A 19,197-nucleotide genomic window follows, 5' to 3' on the forward strand; every position below is an offset into this window, starting at 1 on the left:
TTGTGGCCAACCTGGTCATTATTCTACCTTTCCTACTTGAGCGTGCACCAGAGACTTGTTCTTAGAAATATGTTGTATCTGATGGTGAGACAAACCCACTGTGCCCCCTGGAATACAGGGTTTATATTTCAGTGAAACTTTGGCTGTGACCCACAAATGATTTTTAAACACAGGTCTAACTTTTGTCCCCATTTTGATACTAACGGGGCCATATAGCCACTCAGCTTTACTACCTGAAAGGGAAATGGGAATGGTATCAAATCCAGTTTTTCTCAGATGGAAGCCTTGAGAGATATCAGTGTTTTCCCTGTGTGCCCTATCTGTAGTTAAATCCCAAAGTTAGAACTAATGTCTGGGATTTGCTCTTTAAATGTTATGATGTCAGGTTTATAACAAAGCCCATGCTCTGTGACTGGAAGAAAAAGATTTAAATCTTGACATACTACTTTGTATATCAGGATCACTCCTGAGTCAAACTTGGAGTTCAGGAAAAGTGCTGGTGTCTATGTAAGATCAGTTGTCTATATAATATAAACAGGAACATTATCCTTAACCTATCAGATTATAATCATTTCCCAGGTGATCCAAGCTTGAAAAGTGGGAATGGTATCCCCAGCCGTTGTGTGTATTTGGAAGAAATGGCAGTAGAACTGGAAGATCAAGATTGGCTTGATATGAGCAATGTTGAGCAGGTACTGTTCTTCTGTTCCTAGTGTGTGCCCTCAGCAAAAATGAGCCCTGCTGCTGAGCTCTGCTCACCCTTCTCCCGCTGAGATCCTGCTTACCTCTTTCCCTTACAACGTGTATGGTATTCCTCTTTTGGGGTCTTCTCATCTACCACATTTCCAGAGTTACCCATCTTTTAAGAATCAGTTATAATGCCATCTTATTTACAAAGCCTTGTACGTAGGAGTTGTTACTCCCTCCTCCAAGATCCTAGAGTAATCTCTAATGGGAATTGTCACTTTCTGTCTCATGTAACAGCTTTTTATGTACCTGTCTCATCTCCCCTTTTACATTCTTGAAGTTCTTTAGGGCAAGGCCTATCTCATTTTTTGTCTTTATATCCTTTCAAAAATCACAGCAGTGCGTCGTACCTCACAGATGCGTCATTACTACCAGAGGAGTAAAAGTTGGGTAGGGAAAACACTTAACAACTTGCAGTCTAACTTTGCACATTTGAAGTATCTGTAAGGAACCAGCAGTTTGAAGAGTGATCTGTGTGTGTCTGTCTCTGTCACTCTTCCTTGTAAATAAATAAAAATTTAAAAATAAAGCTTAAAAGTATCTTAAAGTCTGAGTGAGGTCAGCAATCCCACAGAATAGATTTTTACATACAGGTTTAATTATTGATTCTCAATACCTTTCAACAAATAGCCTTTTTTTTTTTTTTTTAAGATTTATTTATTTATTTGAAAGTCAAAGTTACCCAGAGAGAGAGGTCTTCCATCTGCTGGTTCTCTCCCCCGTTGGCCGCAACGGCTGGAGCTGCACCAATCTAAATCCAGGAGCCAGGAGCTTCTTCCAGGTCTCCCATGCAGGTGCAGGGGCCCAAGGACTTGAGCCATCTTCTACTGCTTTCCCAGGCCATGGCAGAGAGCTGAATCGGAAGTGGAGCAGCCGGAACTCGAACTGGCACCCATATGGGATGCCGGCACTGCAGGCAGCGGCTTTACTTGCTACGCCACGGCACCGGCCCCTATGTATAATGTTTTCTAAAGTAATGAAATGTTGGTTCATTGTTTTCCCCTTCACTCTACATCCAAGTCTCTGATTCTTGTAATAACCTGTGTCAAAATGATGTGTGACATCCAGTGATCTAAGATTGACTTTGCAGTGATTTAGTATTTCTGTTTGCTTTTCTTAATAGGCCATCTTTGCTCGCCTGTTACTTCAAGATCCAGGGAACCACTTGATTAACATGACTTCTTCCACAACGTTAAATCTCTCTGCTGATCGCGATGCAGGGGAGAGGCACATATTTTGTTACCTGTATTCTTGCTTCCAAAGAGCCAAGGAGGAGGTAAAGGAATAATCCCATAGGATATTATATTATCCTCTTGGATATGACTTCAGTACGTAAGCCCGAGTTGGCCTTTACAGCAATTTATATTCATCATAGTCTATCTGGAACTGGATATTACAAGCACTTTCAGTTTGTCTTCTAAGGCCTTAGTCATCTTTCTGTGGCTTGGAGTCACCCCTCTCTTCAGTTAACCAGTGTCTCCTATTTTCTCTAAAACCTCTTTAGAAATCACACCTTTAAAAAAACAAAAAGCCCAATAAATTCATTTCCATTGGGGTATAAATATTAGAGTAGGCTAAGCTTGACAATTTCAGGATTGGATAAATTCTTAATTCCTTAAACAAAAGAATGAACCTCATGGATTTTGAAGGTTCCACAGGAAACTGATATTGTTTGGAACACAGTGTACACTGTGTCTGCCCTTGCTCTAGGTCGCAGAGCTAGACTCTTTCCTCTCTTTCTTGTGCTGTTGCAGATTACCAAAGTCCCAGAGAACTTGCTACCTTTTGCAGTGCAGTGCAGGAACCTCACTGTGTCTAATACTCGGACAATTCTCCTTACCCCAGAGATCTATGTTGACCAAAACATCCATGAGCAGCTGGTAGAGTTGATGTTGGAAGCCATCCAAGGAGCCCGTGAGTAGATAAGATGTGTGAGCTTCTACATTTTGATTTCCAGACTTTAAATTCCTTTATTTACATTAGAAAGTCTCAGAGTCATTATGGTGCTGGTCTAACGTAAGGCTCGCACTTTCAGCCTTGGGATTAAATTCTAAGAGAATTATCAAATGCATCAGAAGAGTATTCAGGCATTTAAAAATCCCAGTGGCTTCCTTTCTCTCTCATTTGTCTTCTGTTAGATTTTGAAGATGTAACTGAGTTTCTAGAGGAGGTCATTCAAGCCTTGATACTGGATGAAGAAGTTCGAACATTTCCAGAGGTCATGATTCCAGTGTTTGATATTTTATTGGGTCGAATCAAAGATCTGGAGCTCTGCCAGATCCTATTGTATGCATACCTGGATATTCTTCTCTATTTCACCAGGCAAAAGGACATGGCAAAGGTGGGTCTGAAAGGTGTTACAGATTCAGTTGTGCTAGAGATTTAACACATTATGTTTCCTAACCCGAAGACGCTGTGATACTACCTATGGCATATGAGAAAGAATTGTTGTTGTATCATCTTAACTCTGATGCCTTCACCTTTATCACACCACACAGATAAATAAGTAGGATTTGTCTTCTACAGGTTTTTGTAGAATACATTCAGCCCAAGGACCCTAGCAATGGGCAGATGTACCAGAAGACCTTGCTAGGAGTAATTCTGAATATTTCCTGCTTATTAAAGACTCCAGGTGTGGTAGAAAATCATGGCTACTTCCTGAATCCATCCCGGTCCAGTCCTCAGGAGATCAAAGTCCAGGAGGCCAACATCCATCAGGTGGAACTGTTTACTGGGGTATCCTAGCCCCCTGAGCTTAGATTAAATAATTTCCTCAGGAACCAGGTACAGATAAGGCTGCTTGAGCCTCTTTGGGAAAGCAAATGGATGTGGTTGGCTTTTAGTATAATCCTATGAAGAAATGAGCCTCTTTAGCATATGCTAAGAGCGGAGGGTAGACCTTTGTGTAGCGTAGGAATCAGCACAGCCACTTCCCATCACCCTCATTGTTCCCACTGAGCTGTGGCTCCTAACTTTAGCTCCTGGAGTCTTTGAACTCCTGCTTATGAACCCAGTGTTTTACCCCCTCTCTTTTATCCATGCCCTCTTTATTTGGGCTTCTTAGCATAAATTATAATAAGTAGATGGCTGACCAATGGTTCAAGCAAGGGTGGTTTCAATCTCTCATTTAAGCACAGCTCTCTAAAGCAGGTGATGGCAGACTATAGCAGTGGCCTGCCTCCTGTTTTTGAAAATAGCCTATGATTGAATATTGCTATATCCATTTATACATGTATTGGTTATGGCTTGATTTTATACAATGGCAGAGTTGAATAATTGCTTCAGAGACTTATAATAAGCAAAGCCAAAAATAGGTATCATCTAGCACTTTGCAGAAGTTTGCTAACCAATGCTCTAGAACTCGGTAATGCTGCCTGCATTTTGGCAGCTGATCAAAAAATGTCTCCTAAGTGCCCAGAAATGTATTTTTTAGAAATCAAAAAGAGAGCCTTAGGGATAGGGACACTGAAGAGAAAGACTAGAATTAGTATATTTTTAGAAACTGCCAGTTGCTAAGGTTTAGAAGTAAAAAATATTAGGATTGTGAAACTGGAATGTTCTGTGGTTGTGTTTTCTGGTTAAACAGTTCATGGCTCAGTTCCATGAAAAGATCTACCAGATGCTGAAGAACTTACTCCAGCTCTCTCCAGAAACCAAACACTGTATCTTGTCCTGGCTCGGAAACTGTTTGCATGCAAATGCAGGCCGCACCAAGATTTGGGCCAATCAGATGCCAGAGATCTTCCTCCAAATGCATGCCTCGGATGCCTTCTTTCTGAACCTGGGCGCTGCCCTCCTGAAGCTGTGCCAGCCTTTCTGCAGACCCAGATCCTCTCGGCTCCTCACCTTCAACCCCACTTACTGTGCCCTCAAGGAGTTGAATGACGAAGAACGAAGAATTAAAAATGTACACATGAGAGGTAGGGAGGTGGGGGCCGGGCCTCTCAGTGTGTGTGTATCTGTGTGTGATGGAAGGCGTTCACCCCCTTCTCTTTTTTTCAGAGTGCAGCTTTTCCAAAAAAGATGAGACAGAAAGAAGGACCTTTAAAAAATGTTTAAGACTTTAAAAAACAGTAACTACTAGCCTTTTTTTTTTTTTTTTTTTTTTTTGACAGGCAGAGTGGACAATGAGAGAGAGACAGAGAGAAAAGTCTTCCTTTGCCATTGGTTCACCCTCCAATGGCCGCCACGGCTGGCGCGCTGCGGCCGGCGCACCGCGGCCGGCGCACCGCGCTGATCCGAAGCCAGGAGCCAGGTGCTTTTCCTGGTCTCCCATGGGGTGTAGGGCCCAAGGACTTGAGCCATCCTCCACTGCACTCCCTGGCCACAGCAGAGGGCTGGCCTGGAAGAGGGGCAACCGGGACAGAATCCGGCGCCCTGACCGGGACTAGAACCCGGTGTGCGGGCGCCACAAGGCGGAGGATTAGCCTATTGAGCCGCAGTGCCAGCCAACTGATAGCCTTTCACTGTTTGTGCTTCAGTCAGACTTCCAGGTTTGGTGGCTGTGTATTCATTCATTCGTTCACTTACTGATTTTTTTATAAAAATGAATAAAGCAGAGTCACTAGGCTTTTTTAATTCAGAGGCTCCAGAAGAAGGTGGATATATTAGCAGATTATTGTAATGTGGCTTGGGGATAACTGAGCAGACAGAGAGGGGAGTGAAGAGTTCTGCACAAAGTTAAATGTTTCATAGCTGAACCTTGAAAAATGAGTTAGGTTTTACCGGGCAAAGCAGTGAGAGAACCTCTTTATAGAGAGGGAGTAACAGCAAAGAGGTACAAGATTATGGAAAACCTTGACTGAGGAATACTCAGAATCTCAGTGTGAGTAGAGCAGGAAGCAGGTTGTGGTTGGGAGGTGGGAAATGGAGGAAGGGGTTCTGGAGAGGAAGACTGGAGTCAGATTGGAGAAAATGTGACAGATGCAAAGTAGTAAAGAGGAATTAAATGATTCGTGAACCTACCACTCATAGTAAATCACTTTTTTTTTTAAATTGGATGTATTTCCTTCGAGTTTTATAAAATTTTTTTAAAAAGATTTATTTGGAATACAAAGTGACAGAGGGAGAGAGATCTTCCATCTGCTGGTTCACTCCTCAAATGGCCACAACAGTCTGGGATAAGCCAGGCCAAGAGCAGAAACCCGGAACTCCATCTACATCTCCCACATGGGTGGCAGCAGCCCAAGTACCTGGGCCATCCTCTGCTGTTTTCCCATAATATTAGCAGGGAGCTAGATCTGAAGCAGAGCAGCCAGGACTTGAACCAGCACTACAATATGGGATTACAGCATTGCAAGCAATGGCTTAGCCCACTGTACCACAACACTGGCCCCTGTAGCTCTTCTAAGTATAAAAGTGATAACTGGCTCAAAAGCAAATAATTGTAAATGCAGAAAAGCACAGAATAAATACAAACAGTCCGTTGCCTTTCACTTGAAAAACTGCAACATTATGTTCTTTTTCTAATTTTTTTTGTAAGATTTTATTTATTTGGGAGGTAGAGTTACAGAGAGAGGGAGAGACAAAAAGAAAGGTCTTTCAACCTCTGGTTCACTCCTCAAATGGTTGCAAAAGCTGGAATTACACCAACCTGAAGCCAGGAACCAAGGGCATCTTCTGGGTCTCCCATGCAGGTGTAGGGGACCAAGAACTTGGACCATCTTCCACTGCTTTCCCAGGCCATAGAGAGCGGAATCGGAAGTGGAGCAGCCAGGATTTGAACTGGCGCCCATCTGAGATGTCAGTGCCACAGGTGGAGGATTAACCCACTGCACCACAGCACTGGCCCCCATTATATTCTTTATCAAGTTTGGTGATTTCATGGACAAGAAAAAGAAATTTAGCTATTTCTGTAGACAGATGTTTTCAGACAAGAAAGTAATGTGTCAAGATTTGTTTTTAAGGGGTTGACACTGTGGTGTAGCAGGTAAAACCGCTGCTGTTTCGAGTGCTGGGTGCTCCACTTCTGATCCAGCTCTCTGCTATGGCCTGGGAAAGCAGTGGAAGACAGCACAAGTGCTTGGGCCCCTGCACCCACGTGGGAGACCTGGAAGAAGTCCTTGGCTCCTGGCTTCGGATTGGATCAGCCCACCTCTGGCCATTGTGGCCATCTGGGGAGTGAACCAGCAGATGGAAAACCTCTCTCTCTCTCTTTGTACTTCTGCCTCTGTAACTCTGCCTTTCAAATAAATAAATAAATCTTAAAAAATTAAAAAAAAAAAGATTTGTCTTTAAAAAGAGATCACTGATAGTGGTATTAGTTTGGAAGCTGAACAAAAGGAGGAGGAGACTGCAGACAGAGAGATGTCTATGGCAAGCCCTTTACTGTTCCTTTTAACTTTTTGAGGTTTGGACAAAGAAACCTGTTTGATCCCAGCTGTGCAGGAACCAAAGTTTCCCCAGAACTACAACCTTGTGACAGAGAACCTTGCCCTGACAGAATACACCTTGTACTTGGGATTTCACAGGTAACTCCCCTGATGTCATTAGGAAAGAACTAGTTGTATTGATAACCAGAGTTTGAAAGTGAGTCTTAGAGATATAATCTCACTTTATGCTAAAGGCTCCCATTAGAACCTTGTATAAAAAAGGCATTATATGTATTTATTTGTGTTTACATGAATGAGTTTTGTCCAGATTACTTAAATTTGTTTTGAATTTTTTATCTGTTTAACTTTTTAAAATTAAAAGATACACTAATGTTTTTCTCTACATTTGCAAGGTTTTGATTCCTATTGTCATCCGGGAAAGTGAAATTTTTTTCATTTTACATTTAACTTTTTGCTTTTGGATTTTTATTACTCACTACTCTGGATGGGAAAAAAAAAAGCAAGCTCTATAATATAGAGACAAAGCTGGAAAAAAATTAAGAAAATATTTGTAAGAGATTCTGATGACAATAATAGGACCATAAAAGACCTATGATTAAAATAAAGGGGATTTAAGGAGGGTGTAGGTTTGAGAACTAGAGTGTATGGTTCCAAAAAAATGGTTCTGGTTCTGGATAACCCCATGTCCTCCTACAATATTTTTTTTCTGCTTTAGCTGATTATAGCTATAAATATAAATAAGTGAGGAAAAGTAGCAGTTTAGTCAGTTACAGTCTACAGGAATAAGTATTAGGGTTAGAAATTTTTATTGTCTTCTCACGATACTTAATGACATAGAGCATTTTTCAAAATCCTCAATTTAACAAATTAGTGGGAAATGATAAAATTATGTCTTTATTAGAGGATTTTTTACCCCTTGACATTATAAATAAAATGATAAAAGTTCACCATGCTCTTAACCTGCTCATTTATCTGGATTTAAAAACAAAAATGAATATCATCTGGTTTCTCAACCAACTAGCACTAGACAGTATCCACAGGGCCAAAGGAGATGATTTTGAACTGTATACATGGAAACAATTATCTATAACTTGGAATTATGGGGCCGTTTTTTTCAGTAAAGAATATTCGAATGACTTTTTATGAAGAATAATTCAATTTTATATTGAACAACAGAAAGCTGGAAACTGCACTTAGCTTGCATCCCAGTGGTCACTGGTTTAATTGTCTTGCTAATCGAAAGTTCAAAAAATATATATATAATAAATAAAGTCTCTTTTCACCAGCTTAATGGTCTGTTAATCATAGACAGGTCATCCATGTAATCCCATCAAAGTATGATCATCACACTTGTGTGGGGTAAAGCTGTCCTGCCGGGCTTCTTGTACTTTGCTTAATAACGGCCACTGTACACCCTGCTCAGCTGTTTGTTGGATGGTGCGTTTCAGCTAAAGGCTGCTGTTTGTAATTAGCTTCAATTATGTTGACTGTAGCATTTTCCCAATGCTGTGCACCCTGCCTCTGTCCTGTCTAAAACTTCTGTGTGTGCCCTCTGCTGCCCACTGTATCATCACAGAGAATGCCAAAATAAGTAAAGGAAGATTTGTTTTTCTGGGATGGACTTTACTAGACTGTTCCATATGAGCCTCCCTGACCCAATGTTGTTTGCTTTCTTCGGGGCAGGTTGCATGATCAGATGGTCAAAATCAACCAAAACCTGCATCGGCTACAGGTCGCCTGGCGGGATGCCCAGCAAAGCTCTAGCCCTGCTGCTGACAGTCTCCGTGATCAGTTTGAGCGGCTGATGACCATCTATCTTTCTACCAAGACGGCCATGACTGAGCCACAGATGCTGCAAAATTGCCTCAATTTACAGGTGTCCATGGCTGTTTTGTTGGTTCAGCTGGCCATAGGCAACGAGGGCTCACAGCCTGTAGAGCTGACTTTTCCTTTGCCAGATGGCTACAACTCTTTGGCTTATGTGCCAGGTAAGCAGGTTCTCTCTTGAGTACTTTTCTATTTATAGCCATCTGAGTGTTAACTAGGTCACTTTGGAAGTTTAATCTTCAAAACAGCCTTCCTTAATTATCATTCAGTTGTTTTTGGGAAAACAAACTTGTAGATGATACCTGCTGGCCAAAATATGGGGGAGGGGGACTAATGGTTTGTTCTTCAGCCTTATGTCCCCATTGCTGTGCACAACAGAAAATAGTCTTCAAAGGATGAAATGTGGTTCAGGTTTTCTAGACTATTTATTTCTATAATTAATATATTGTTTGTTGTTCAACTTACAAATGTATCTTAACTCCCCCTGTGCTTTAATTAGGAAAAATATCACCTGTCCGTTAACCCAGCAGGGAGATTGTATGTGGATATTTGTGTCCGTGAGGGGCCAGCAGGTGTTCCCATGGAGTCAGTTGATGTGTTCTGAAGCACTGTATTGGTCATATATTGCTATGTAGCAAGTCACCTCAAAATATAACAGCTTGAAATAGCAAACATCATACCATATCTGTGGGTCAGGAATACAGGCACCCTCAGCTGTTTGACTCTAACCTGGAGTCTCATGAAGTTGCAGCCAAGCTGTCAGTCAGGACTCTAGGAATCTGAGGCCATGACGGGCTAGAGGATCCACTTCCAAACCCAGTCATGTGGTTATTCACAGGCCTCGGTTACTAGTGCTATTAACCAACAGCCCCTCTTCCTGGACACGTGTGTGGCAGCTGGCCTACCCCAGAGTGAGTGAACAAAATGCAAGCTACAAGTTATTACAACATAATCTTGGAAATGGGGCCAGTGCAGTGGCTCAGTGGATTAAAGACGTGGCCTGCAGCACTGGCATCACATATAGGCACTGGTTTGAGTCCTGGGTACTCCATTTCCCATCCAGCTGCCTGCTAAGGTGCCTTGGAAAGCAGCAGTCACTAGCCCAAGTATTTGGGCCCCTGCACCCACATGGCTCCTGGTTTTGGCCTGGCCCAGTCCTGGCTGTTTTGGCCTTTTGGGGAGTAGACTAGTAGATGGAAGATCTCTCTCTCTCTCTCTCTCTCTGTCCATCTCTCCTCTCTGTAACTCTGCCTTTCAAGTAAATAAATCTTTAAGAAAAAGGAAAACCTTGGAAATGACATACCACCAGTTCCACTGTCTGTCTCCTGGTATGCCTTCTACCCTGGAATAGTATGAGAAGGGCCCACAAAGGTACAAATACTGGGAGGCAGGGATCCCTGGAGGCCCTCCTGGTGCCTCACTGCTATGGCCATCTCATGTAAAAATATGCATTAGTGCAGCTACAAACATCTGAAGCATTGATGGCAACCAAGTTAATCCTGAGAATGAAAAACATCTTGGTATACTAGCCTATTAATGACCTTTTGGCCGGTGCCGCGGCTCACTAGGCTAATCCTCCGCCTAGCGGCGCCGGCACACCGGGTTCTAGTCCCGGTCAGGGCGCCGGATTCTGTCCCGGTTGCCCCTCTTCCAGGCCAGCCCTCTGCTGTGGCCAGGGAGTGCAGTGGAGGATGGCCCAGGTGCTTGGGCCCTGCACCCCATGGGAGACCAGGAAAAGCACCTGGCTCCTGGCTCCTGCCATCGGATCAGCGCGGTGCGCCGGCCGCAGTGCGCCAGCCGCGGCGGCCATTGGAGGGTGAACCAACAGCAAAGGAAGACCTTTCTCTCTGTCTCTCTCTCTCTCACTGTCCACTCTGCCTGTCAAAAAAAAAAAAAATGACCTTTTGTATCACTAGAGTTTATATATTTACTTTGATAAAAATAGAAATTGACTTACGTGTAAAGGTGAATCTACACTATTGACTTACCATCATTCCTGGCACTGACAAGATATTTGAAGTTTTTTAACATTAAGTAGAGAGAAAGGAATTAGAATGTTTGGTCTTGTTAGATGTTTGACTAATTCCAGTGAATATTTTCTCTTACAGAATTCTTTGCAGATAACCTTGGTGATTTCCTCATTTTCCTCCGCCGCTTTGCTGATGACATCTTGGAGACATCAGCGGATTCCCTGGAGCATGTCCTTCACTTTATCACTGTTTTCACTGGAAGCATAGAAAGGTGAAGTGCTGAAAGCCTGGCTCTATCACTATTAGAGCTGCAAAACGCTCAAGAGACTTCTATGCCAAGAAATAAACAAGCCTGAATCATAAGGGGTTGCCTTCAGAAGTTATGTTAACATTAATGAATCACCTGACCATCCTTATGGGTAGCCAAAAATCCCACTGTTGAGAGGCATAATAAGCAAAGGAATTTGCCCACAGAGAATCTGAACCTATGCATAAGGTACCTGCTGGGAATTCCACTCCTAGTCCCTGGTTAAAATAGTTGCCATAATGCCAGAAACCTAACCAGTGGCAGCCAGGTGCTAATGATCTTATAATAATTGTATGACAACAAAGTTTGCTCTTTTCTGAGTTGTATGAGCAGGAAACTTGGGTCAGTATTATTTCTGACCTCAAGTCTTCTCATAGCTTCTAGTGTTCTTTCCAAAAGGAAGATAACTATCACTTATAGAGTTGTTTCCCTGATTTTTTTTAATTTTTTAAAATTTTATTTATTTGTTTGTTTTGGCATGTATGCCAAAAGAAGCAGAAAGTATTTATAAAAGTGAAGATTAGGAGCCAGCGTTATGGTGTACCACAGGTTAAGCCGCAGCCTGTGACACCAGTATCCCATGTGGGCAGCTGACCTAGTTGCTCCATTTCCAATCCAACTCCCTGTTAATGTGCCTGGGAAAGCAGCAAAAGATGGGCCAAGTGCTTGGGCCCCTTCTACACATGGGAGACCTAAAAGAAGCTTTGGGCTCCTGGCTTGGGCATGGCATAACCCTAGCCATTGTGATCATTTGGGGAGTGAACCAGAGGATGGAAGATACCTCCTTCTCTCTCTTTCTCTCTCTCTGCCCCCCTTTCCGTCCCTCTGTGTAACTCTGCCTTTCAAATAAATAAAAAATAAATCTTTTTTTTTTTTAATGAAGATCTGCTGCACACTAGAGTGACCCACAATTTCCTAGGCCAAGTCAGTGAGAAGTAGATAGAAGCTGGTCCTCCACTGAGCTGAGCAAACCTGATGGAAAGTCATGGGTCAACAAGTGTTCATTAGACAAACATTGTGTGCACTGCAGGTAATGTAAGATAATTACAGCAAGTTTATCCGGGATGAAGCTATCAGAGAATCATAGTAAACAGTATATAGTGAATTGTTATAAACAAGAGAACAGAATGGCTAAACATTAAATACAGACTGAAGTACTCACCCTTTTCCTTTGTAAGCTGTCATCTCAAGGGTTAAATGGTACATCCTGAATCACCACCACCCCCTCACCCCACAAAAAATGGCAAAACTGCACAAGTGGATCCTGTTTTCTCCTGTCATGATGGTATAGGATATTTTGGCTCCTCATGTGGAAAGATCAGAGTCCTAAATTTGGGAGATAAGTGTACCTGCTCACCTCACTTTTTGCCCTATCTGCAGAATGAAGAATCCCCATCTAAGGGCCAAACTAGCTGAGGTGTTGGAAGCAGTGATGCCCCATCTGGACCAGACCCCAAACCCCCTGGTATCCAGCGTGTTCCATCGGAAACGTGTGTTCTGCAACTTTGCACATGCACCCCAACTTGCAGAAGCGCTGATCAAGGTTTTTGTGGACATTGAGTTTACAGGTAAAGCAGCCGTGCAGCCAGGTGCAGAACCGAGAGGTTGATAGCAGTGGGGTTTCATAGCTCTGTTTTTGAACACCAGAGAAATGTCAAGCCCCCATTTACTAAGTACCTACAGTAGACCAGGCTTTCCTCATATCCCTCTGAGAAGTTTGCCCATTTTACATATGAGGACTTGGGTGCCCAATAGAACTGTATCATACAACTAATAAGTGGTAGAACCAGCTGTTTCTCACCTTAAATAACACTTACCTCCTGTACTACATGGGTTGATCAAATCATACTCAAATTATGTTGTCTGGTTAAACCTGGGTTGTCATTAGACCTGCAGAAGAATGGATAATGAGCCAGTGGTGCTGAGGAAGAGATTCCTTTACCTCGACTAGGCTGTCTGACGTCCAGAGCAAGGATGCCAGCAGACAGCGTTCTGTTTCCCTCTGCCCTAAGCCCCTAGGCTTGATCAAACAGTGCCCTAACTCAGCCAGTAGACAAGCCAGGCAATTGGTTGAGACCCTTTCTAAGGGGATGTCTTACCACCCAGTGATAAGTACAACTAACGTTTAAAGAAGCATTGAACATTTTACTGGCAGCCTTCCATATTTGGATTCTGGCTTTCTCAACTCAGATCCTTCGTTTCCTCATCTGTAAAGTGGGTGATGATTCAGTGAAATAGTCCATAACACATAGAAGTTGTATAGAAAGTCACGGCAGTTATCTCATTGTGTGACTGTATTGTGGTACCGTTTCTGTGTTTTCTCAGAAAGTGGAAGTTGAACAAAGCTGGAAACCTGCATTACACAGAGCCAGAATGTAAACCTAGTTCTAACTTCAAGTCCTTTACTCTCCCTTTATTCTGTGACCTGTCCTGTGGAGCTCTAATGATGCCTTCGGTATTTCAGATGAGATCGGGCGCGTTCAGGGTGGTATGGCCGTAGACGCCATCGATATTTTAGAAGTGTAAAAACCCTTAGGTTCTTAGCTCCTGGCCTGATTTTTCCAGAGTAATCAAGAACCATTTGGCTACACAGTTGGATATTGAAGAATGCAAGGACTACTTAGTATCCCATTCTGCACGTGGCTTTCACTGCCACCATGGCCAGTTCAGGAGGCCTCATTCAGCGTCTGATGAGTACACCACATTGGGTTGTGGACACATTTGTTTCCCTTGACACTTGTTCTTCCTTTTTTCTTTCCTACCAGTTTGGTCCTTTGTCGCTCCCCCTCTTTGTGGAGGAACGACACTAAACCATGCCCAGGCTTCATATCCGAGTCACGGCACCATTATGTCGCTCCCCCTCTTCGTGGAGGAACGACACAGGACCCTGCGCTGTTCTTTTGTCTGCTCGGCCCTCCCCGGGTTTGCTGCTGGTTCTTCCCGGGTTGGCTACCGTCCCTTCCACCTCCGTGGAAGGGCGGTTCCCCCTGGCCACTTTCCCCACTTCCGCTGGGGAGCGGCACACCGCCGGCTGGCTCTCTCGGGGGCTGCACAGGTGTTCCTTCAGATAGATGTTCTTGGTGCATGTTGTCTCTCTCCTCCTTTATAGTCCTCTTCCGCCAATCCCAACTTGGCTGCCCACACGCCGACTACGCTGCTCTCCTCCAATCAGGAGCAGGATCAGCTCCTGGAGGTCATCACTCAAGTTGGCAAGAGGCAGCTGCGTAGAAGCTGTTTGCTCCTCTCCCAGCGCCATATTGTGGGAGAGCAGATGCATAGAATAAGTCTTAATTCCAGTAACTTAGTCTAGTCCGAGTTGCTCCCCACAGTCCTTGTCCCTTGCTGGGTAAAGTATTCTTTACATCACTTTCCCCCAGGTTCCTAGTAAGGAGATGAGTAAACACTGGGCCACAACCCTAGGCATTTAGAAACTCCCAGTGCAGACTTTTTCCTCCCAGATTTTTAGTGACATATAGTAATTGTACACATTTATGGAATACAGTGTGAAGTTTCACTACATGTGTATATTGTGTAGTAATCAAATCAGGATCATTACCACATTTATCACCTCAAACATTTATTGTTTCTTTGTGCTGATAACATTTGGGATCTTTTTCTAGCTGTCTTGAGATATATGACACATTATTAGCTGCAGACAACCTTACCAGGTAATAGAGCACCAGAACCTATTCTTTGTATCTCACTGCAACTTGTACACACTGACTGACCTTTCTAGTCCTTACCATCTAACCTGACCCCCTCAGGGCAAATTTTGTCAGTGGTTTTGTCACTCACAATGAAAGAAAAGGACTCCACACAGCCCTTGGCTCTACTCTGTCCCTAATAGCACTACCTTTCTGATGTTTTGTTCTCCAGGAGACCCTCATCAGTTTGAACAGAAGTTTAATTATCGCCGTCCCATGTATCCCATCCTAAGATACATGTGGGGGACAGATAACTATCGGGAGAGCATTAAGGTGAGAGTTTCTGGTGAAACCAGTTGCTTCGGATAGGCCCCAGTGAGTTGTGATTCAGTACTGAAATGGTTTTCTCTTGGGCTGGAACTTACAGGATTTGGCTGACTATGCCTCTAAGAATTTAGAAGCCATGAATCCCCCACTTTTCCTTCGCTTTCTTAACCTACTAATGAACGATGCCATCTTCCTTTTGGATGAAGCCATACAGGTAAAGATTGAACTGTACCCACACCATCAAAGCATCATGAATATTTCTATCTTTGTGATTACACTAAAGCAATCCTTATGCCCCTAGTACTTGAATACCAAAATCTGTTAGTAGTAGTGCAGCTCCAGGCTTGCATTCCAGAGCTCTCTGTTAGTGTTCTGTTAGAGAAGGGCCTTGAGCTAGAATGGATAACTTTGGCAGGAAGTGCACTGACAGGAATAATCGGGCCAGCACTACAAGAGGCAATCAGAGGATATTGCTTTGTGATTTTTGCACTAGTACTTTAAAAAAAATCTGGTTTGTGTTATTTTGTCTTAAAAAGGCTTTAAGTAATCATTACTCTTCATCTATACATTGCTTCCTAAATCCTTAGCTATATTGTGAAACATAGGTGTTAGACTAAGTTTAACATGTTGTTTGCTACAACAGCAAGAACGCTGAGATTTAAATAATTATGGTTCTCCTTCCATACACCTTGCATATTTGATAGAGCTTTGATTTTTGGTAAGCAGTGTTTTTGGAGGCTTTCTTTTAATTGGAGCGGGGGTGATTTTTGTCTTTCAGAGAGAATTCATTGTCGTCATTTTTTCACTGTTGCTTGTTGTTGGCCTGGGTTTTCTACATTATACTATTTATCCTCCTTTCTACAATACTGTCCTGTTTCTAGAGGACAAACCTTTGAATACCCAAGCTAAAACAAATCTGAAGGCAGAACTTTGCTTTTTCTCTAAAAGTGCTCTCTAAACTTTAGCCCTGTGCTCACAGACTCAAGTCTCTTGTGGTCTCTGGTTTTCCCAGCTTAGTTAGCTGGATTTTAGATAGGACCTCTGAAATGCCCTGTTCCTCCAGCTGCGCTTCTCCCTCTGACCTCTGCCCCTCTGGTTTCTGTAGTATTTAAGCAAGATAAAGATTCAGCAGATCGAGAAGGACCGAGGTGAATGGGATGGCCTGGCTCCAGAGGCCCGCCGAGAGAAGGAGGCTGGCCTGCAGATGTTTGGGCAGCTGGCACGTTTCCATAACATCATGTCCAATGAAACAATCGGTACCCTGGCCTTCCTGACATCAGGTAAAGAGATAAGGCACCGTTTCCCCAGAAGATCTGCTTCATGGAGAAATCTGCCAGCTGAAACCAAGAATTCAGACTAGTGACAGCACATCGGAGGGAATGACTCACTAGAAAAGCTTCCCGCTGTTGACATGGGAATGAGGAAACGGTCTTCCTCACAGAGCCCCCAGAAAGCATAAGTCAGGCAGATCTTTCTGGAGGACAGGTTAGCCACGAGAGAGAGAGAGAGAGAGCGTGAGCATGTGTGTGTGAGAGACAGAGAGAGAGTGTGTGTGTGAGAGAATATCTGAAAAATAATCTTGAATCCTGGTTAAATATAATATCTGGGTACTTTTCATAATGACTTTTAGTGCCTCAGTTAAAAGTGACAACCAGTGATTCCCAGACACCTGAGTAGCTAGCTCCTCTAATGTGAAATACAGATAATAGATGAAAACTTTTAAAAAATCTTTGTAATCTCAGGAATGAGAGAAGATACAGCAGTCACATAAAAAGAATAAAGAGGCTAAAAGAATAAGAGCTTTTGGATACTAAAACTATGTACTTCAGGATTTTAACTATTCAGGAGAATCTCAATGAAGTCGTCCATAAAGAAGAACAGAAGGAAAAGAGATGGTAATTAAAAGAGAAAAAAGGATTAGGAAAGGAAAGATAGGTCTAACCTGGATGGAGTTCCTGCTGCTAGCTTTCACCTAGCCCAGCCCTGACTGTTGCAGCCATTTGAGGAGTGAACCAGTGGATGGAAGCATTCTGTCTCTTTCACTCTTTATTTTCTTTCAGTGTCACTCTACCTTCAATAAATAAATCTTTAAAGAAAAAAGATAGGCCTAAGAAAGTCTCAAAAGAGAAAAATATAGCAGAGGAATTTATTAATACCGAAAGATTCTCCAAGATTCAGAAACAGACTAAATTCAAGTGCTAAGCATCCTGTACAGAATTTTTTAAAGCTCACACTAAGCTGGATCACTGTGAAATTTCAGGAAATCGGGGTACAGGGAAGCCCCCAGACAGGTCCCAGAGAAGAGTCATTTCATGGCATGGTTCCAGTATCAGAATGGCTTTGAATTTCACAGCAGTGACATCTAAAGCTGGGACATGTTTCTGAGGGAAAATATTTTTTTGGGTTTAGAATCCTATGGCCAGCGCTGCGGCTCACTAGGCTAATCCTCCGCCTGTGGCACAGAATCCTGTAGTCGCTATCGGTTGAGTTTGCTGGTAAAATAAGGGTACTTTCAGCTGGGAAGGTATCCAGTCGCCTTCCAGTATACCATTTCCTGGGAAGCTGCTAAAAGACATCCCGCTCAGAGTGAAGGAGTAAACCTAGGAGGAGGAAGGTGAAGTCCCACACGAGGGAGGCACACCAAAGATACCCTAGATGATGGTGGAGGTGTGTGACCACTGCACGGCAATCTAGGCTGCAGCAAAGCACTGAAACGTCCAGAAAAAAATGTCTCCACAAAGTAAAGAACAGCTAAAAATAAACACTTTGAATGTTTTATAATTCCAGTGAAGATTCTGGAAAGGATTTAGTGATAGGTACTCTGAAAATAAGCAAACAAAATCAAAAAGTTACAATAAAGTTGTTTCAGACACCACATGGCCCTGCTGTAAATGATACTGACATGATCTTAAATGATATAACTAAGTTATGTAACCAAATATTTGATTAGCTATTTGGGAGATTTTGTTTAGGGAAGAAGGATAGCAAGTAGAGCTAAGGCATTATCTGTGGAACATTGAATAGATAATGACTAAAACTGAAAAAAAACTGTAGTACTTAGTGGCAGACTTACTCTCTGCCTTATAAAACTTGGCATATGTCAACTAATTTTTAAAAATTTTTGGATTTCATGCCTGTGATGTAGCAAGTTCCTCACAAATTTGTGAAGTCACAAAATATGTATACAATGAGATTAGATTGATCAGTAAGTAAAATGTTTATAATGGTAAAAAAAATTGAAAACAATATCTGTCAAAAAAGATTAAATAACTATGGTACAATCACTGACTGGAAAACTGGCCATTCACAATGGTGTAAATTGGGTTGGGCATTTGGCCTAGCAGTTAAGACACTTATGGTCCACACCAGAGGACCTGGGTTTCGCTCCTCTGCTCCAACTTGGATTATAGCTTCTTTTTAATGCAGACCCTAGGAAGCTGCGTTGATGGCTCAGGTAGCCAATTCCTGCCACCCATGGGGAGACCTGAATTAAGTTCTCAGCCTCTGCCTTTGGGCCCGTTCCCCCAAATGTTACTGGCATTTGGGGAGTGACCAGTGCCTTGGAGCTCACTCTTTCAATCTGCTTCTCAAATTAAAAAAAAAGGGGGGAGAGGTTTGAATCATCTGTATTCCATTGATACTTTATGTAGTGATGAAAATGTTCTATAAATCTGGGCTGTCTAGTACTGTATATATTTGTTGAACACTTGAAATGTGGCCAGTGCAACTGTAGAACTGAATTTTTATTTTAGTTAATTTAAATTTTAAAAGCCACATGTGACCAGTGGGTACCATTTTAGAGGGCACAGGGACATACATTTATTAAAATGGTAAAATATTATTGATATAGTGACTGAAAACAGCAAGTTACGGAATATGTACAATATGATAATCAATTTTGCTTAAAAATATGTATGCATGTAAATATGGATAGAAAAGGTAGGATATATAGTGGAATATTAATAGTAGTTAATTTATCTCTGGGTGATAGTTTTTGGAGATTTTTTTTTTACTGTTTTTTTGCTTATCTATTTCTGCAATGA

The 19,197-nt window shown here is 42.5% G+C and overlaps 1 protein-coding gene across 2 annotated transcripts in view; it reads left to right on the plus strand.

Moving 5' to 3' along the window:
• UBE4A (ubiquitination factor E4A) overlaps window positions 1-19,197 on the plus strand; it is a 35,519-nt gene that overhangs the window by 9,057 nt on the left and 7,265 nt on the right. The window contains exons 4-16 of one of the 2 annotated variants that reach the window (XM_070079020.2): window positions 580-692; window positions 1,871-2,023; window positions 2,502-2,661; window positions 2,886-3,088; window positions 3,274-3,465; window positions 4,334-4,667; window positions 7,097-7,217; window positions 8,763-9,067; window positions 11,015-11,147; window positions 12,564-12,751; window positions 15,060-15,160; window positions 15,255-15,368; window positions 16,260-16,434. In XM_070079020.2, coding sequence (XP_069935121.1) covers window positions 580-692; window positions 1,871-2,023; window positions 2,502-2,661; window positions 2,886-3,088; window positions 3,274-3,465; window positions 4,334-4,667; window positions 7,097-7,217; window positions 8,763-9,067; window positions 11,015-11,147; window positions 12,564-12,751; window positions 15,060-15,160; window positions 15,255-15,368; window positions 16,260-16,434 — 2,292 coding nt within the window. Of the gene's footprint in view, window positions 1-579; window positions 693-1,870; window positions 2,024-2,501; window positions 2,662-2,885; window positions 3,089-3,273; window positions 3,532-4,333; window positions 4,668-7,096; window positions 7,218-8,762; window positions 9,068-11,014; window positions 11,148-12,563; window positions 12,752-15,059; window positions 15,161-15,254; window positions 15,369-16,259; window positions 16,435-19,197 lie in introns of both variants that reach the window. The other variant, XM_089334598.1, reaches the window with a different exon arrangement.

Source organism: Oryctolagus cuniculus, chromosome 1, assembly GCF_051225735.1.
Source record: "Oryctolagus cuniculus isolate XC-2025 breed Fujian yellow rabbit chromosome 1, ASM5122573v1, whole genome shotgun sequence".
NCBI classification, from domain to species: domain Eukaryota; kingdom Metazoa; phylum Chordata; class Mammalia; order Lagomorpha; family Leporidae; genus Oryctolagus; species Oryctolagus cuniculus.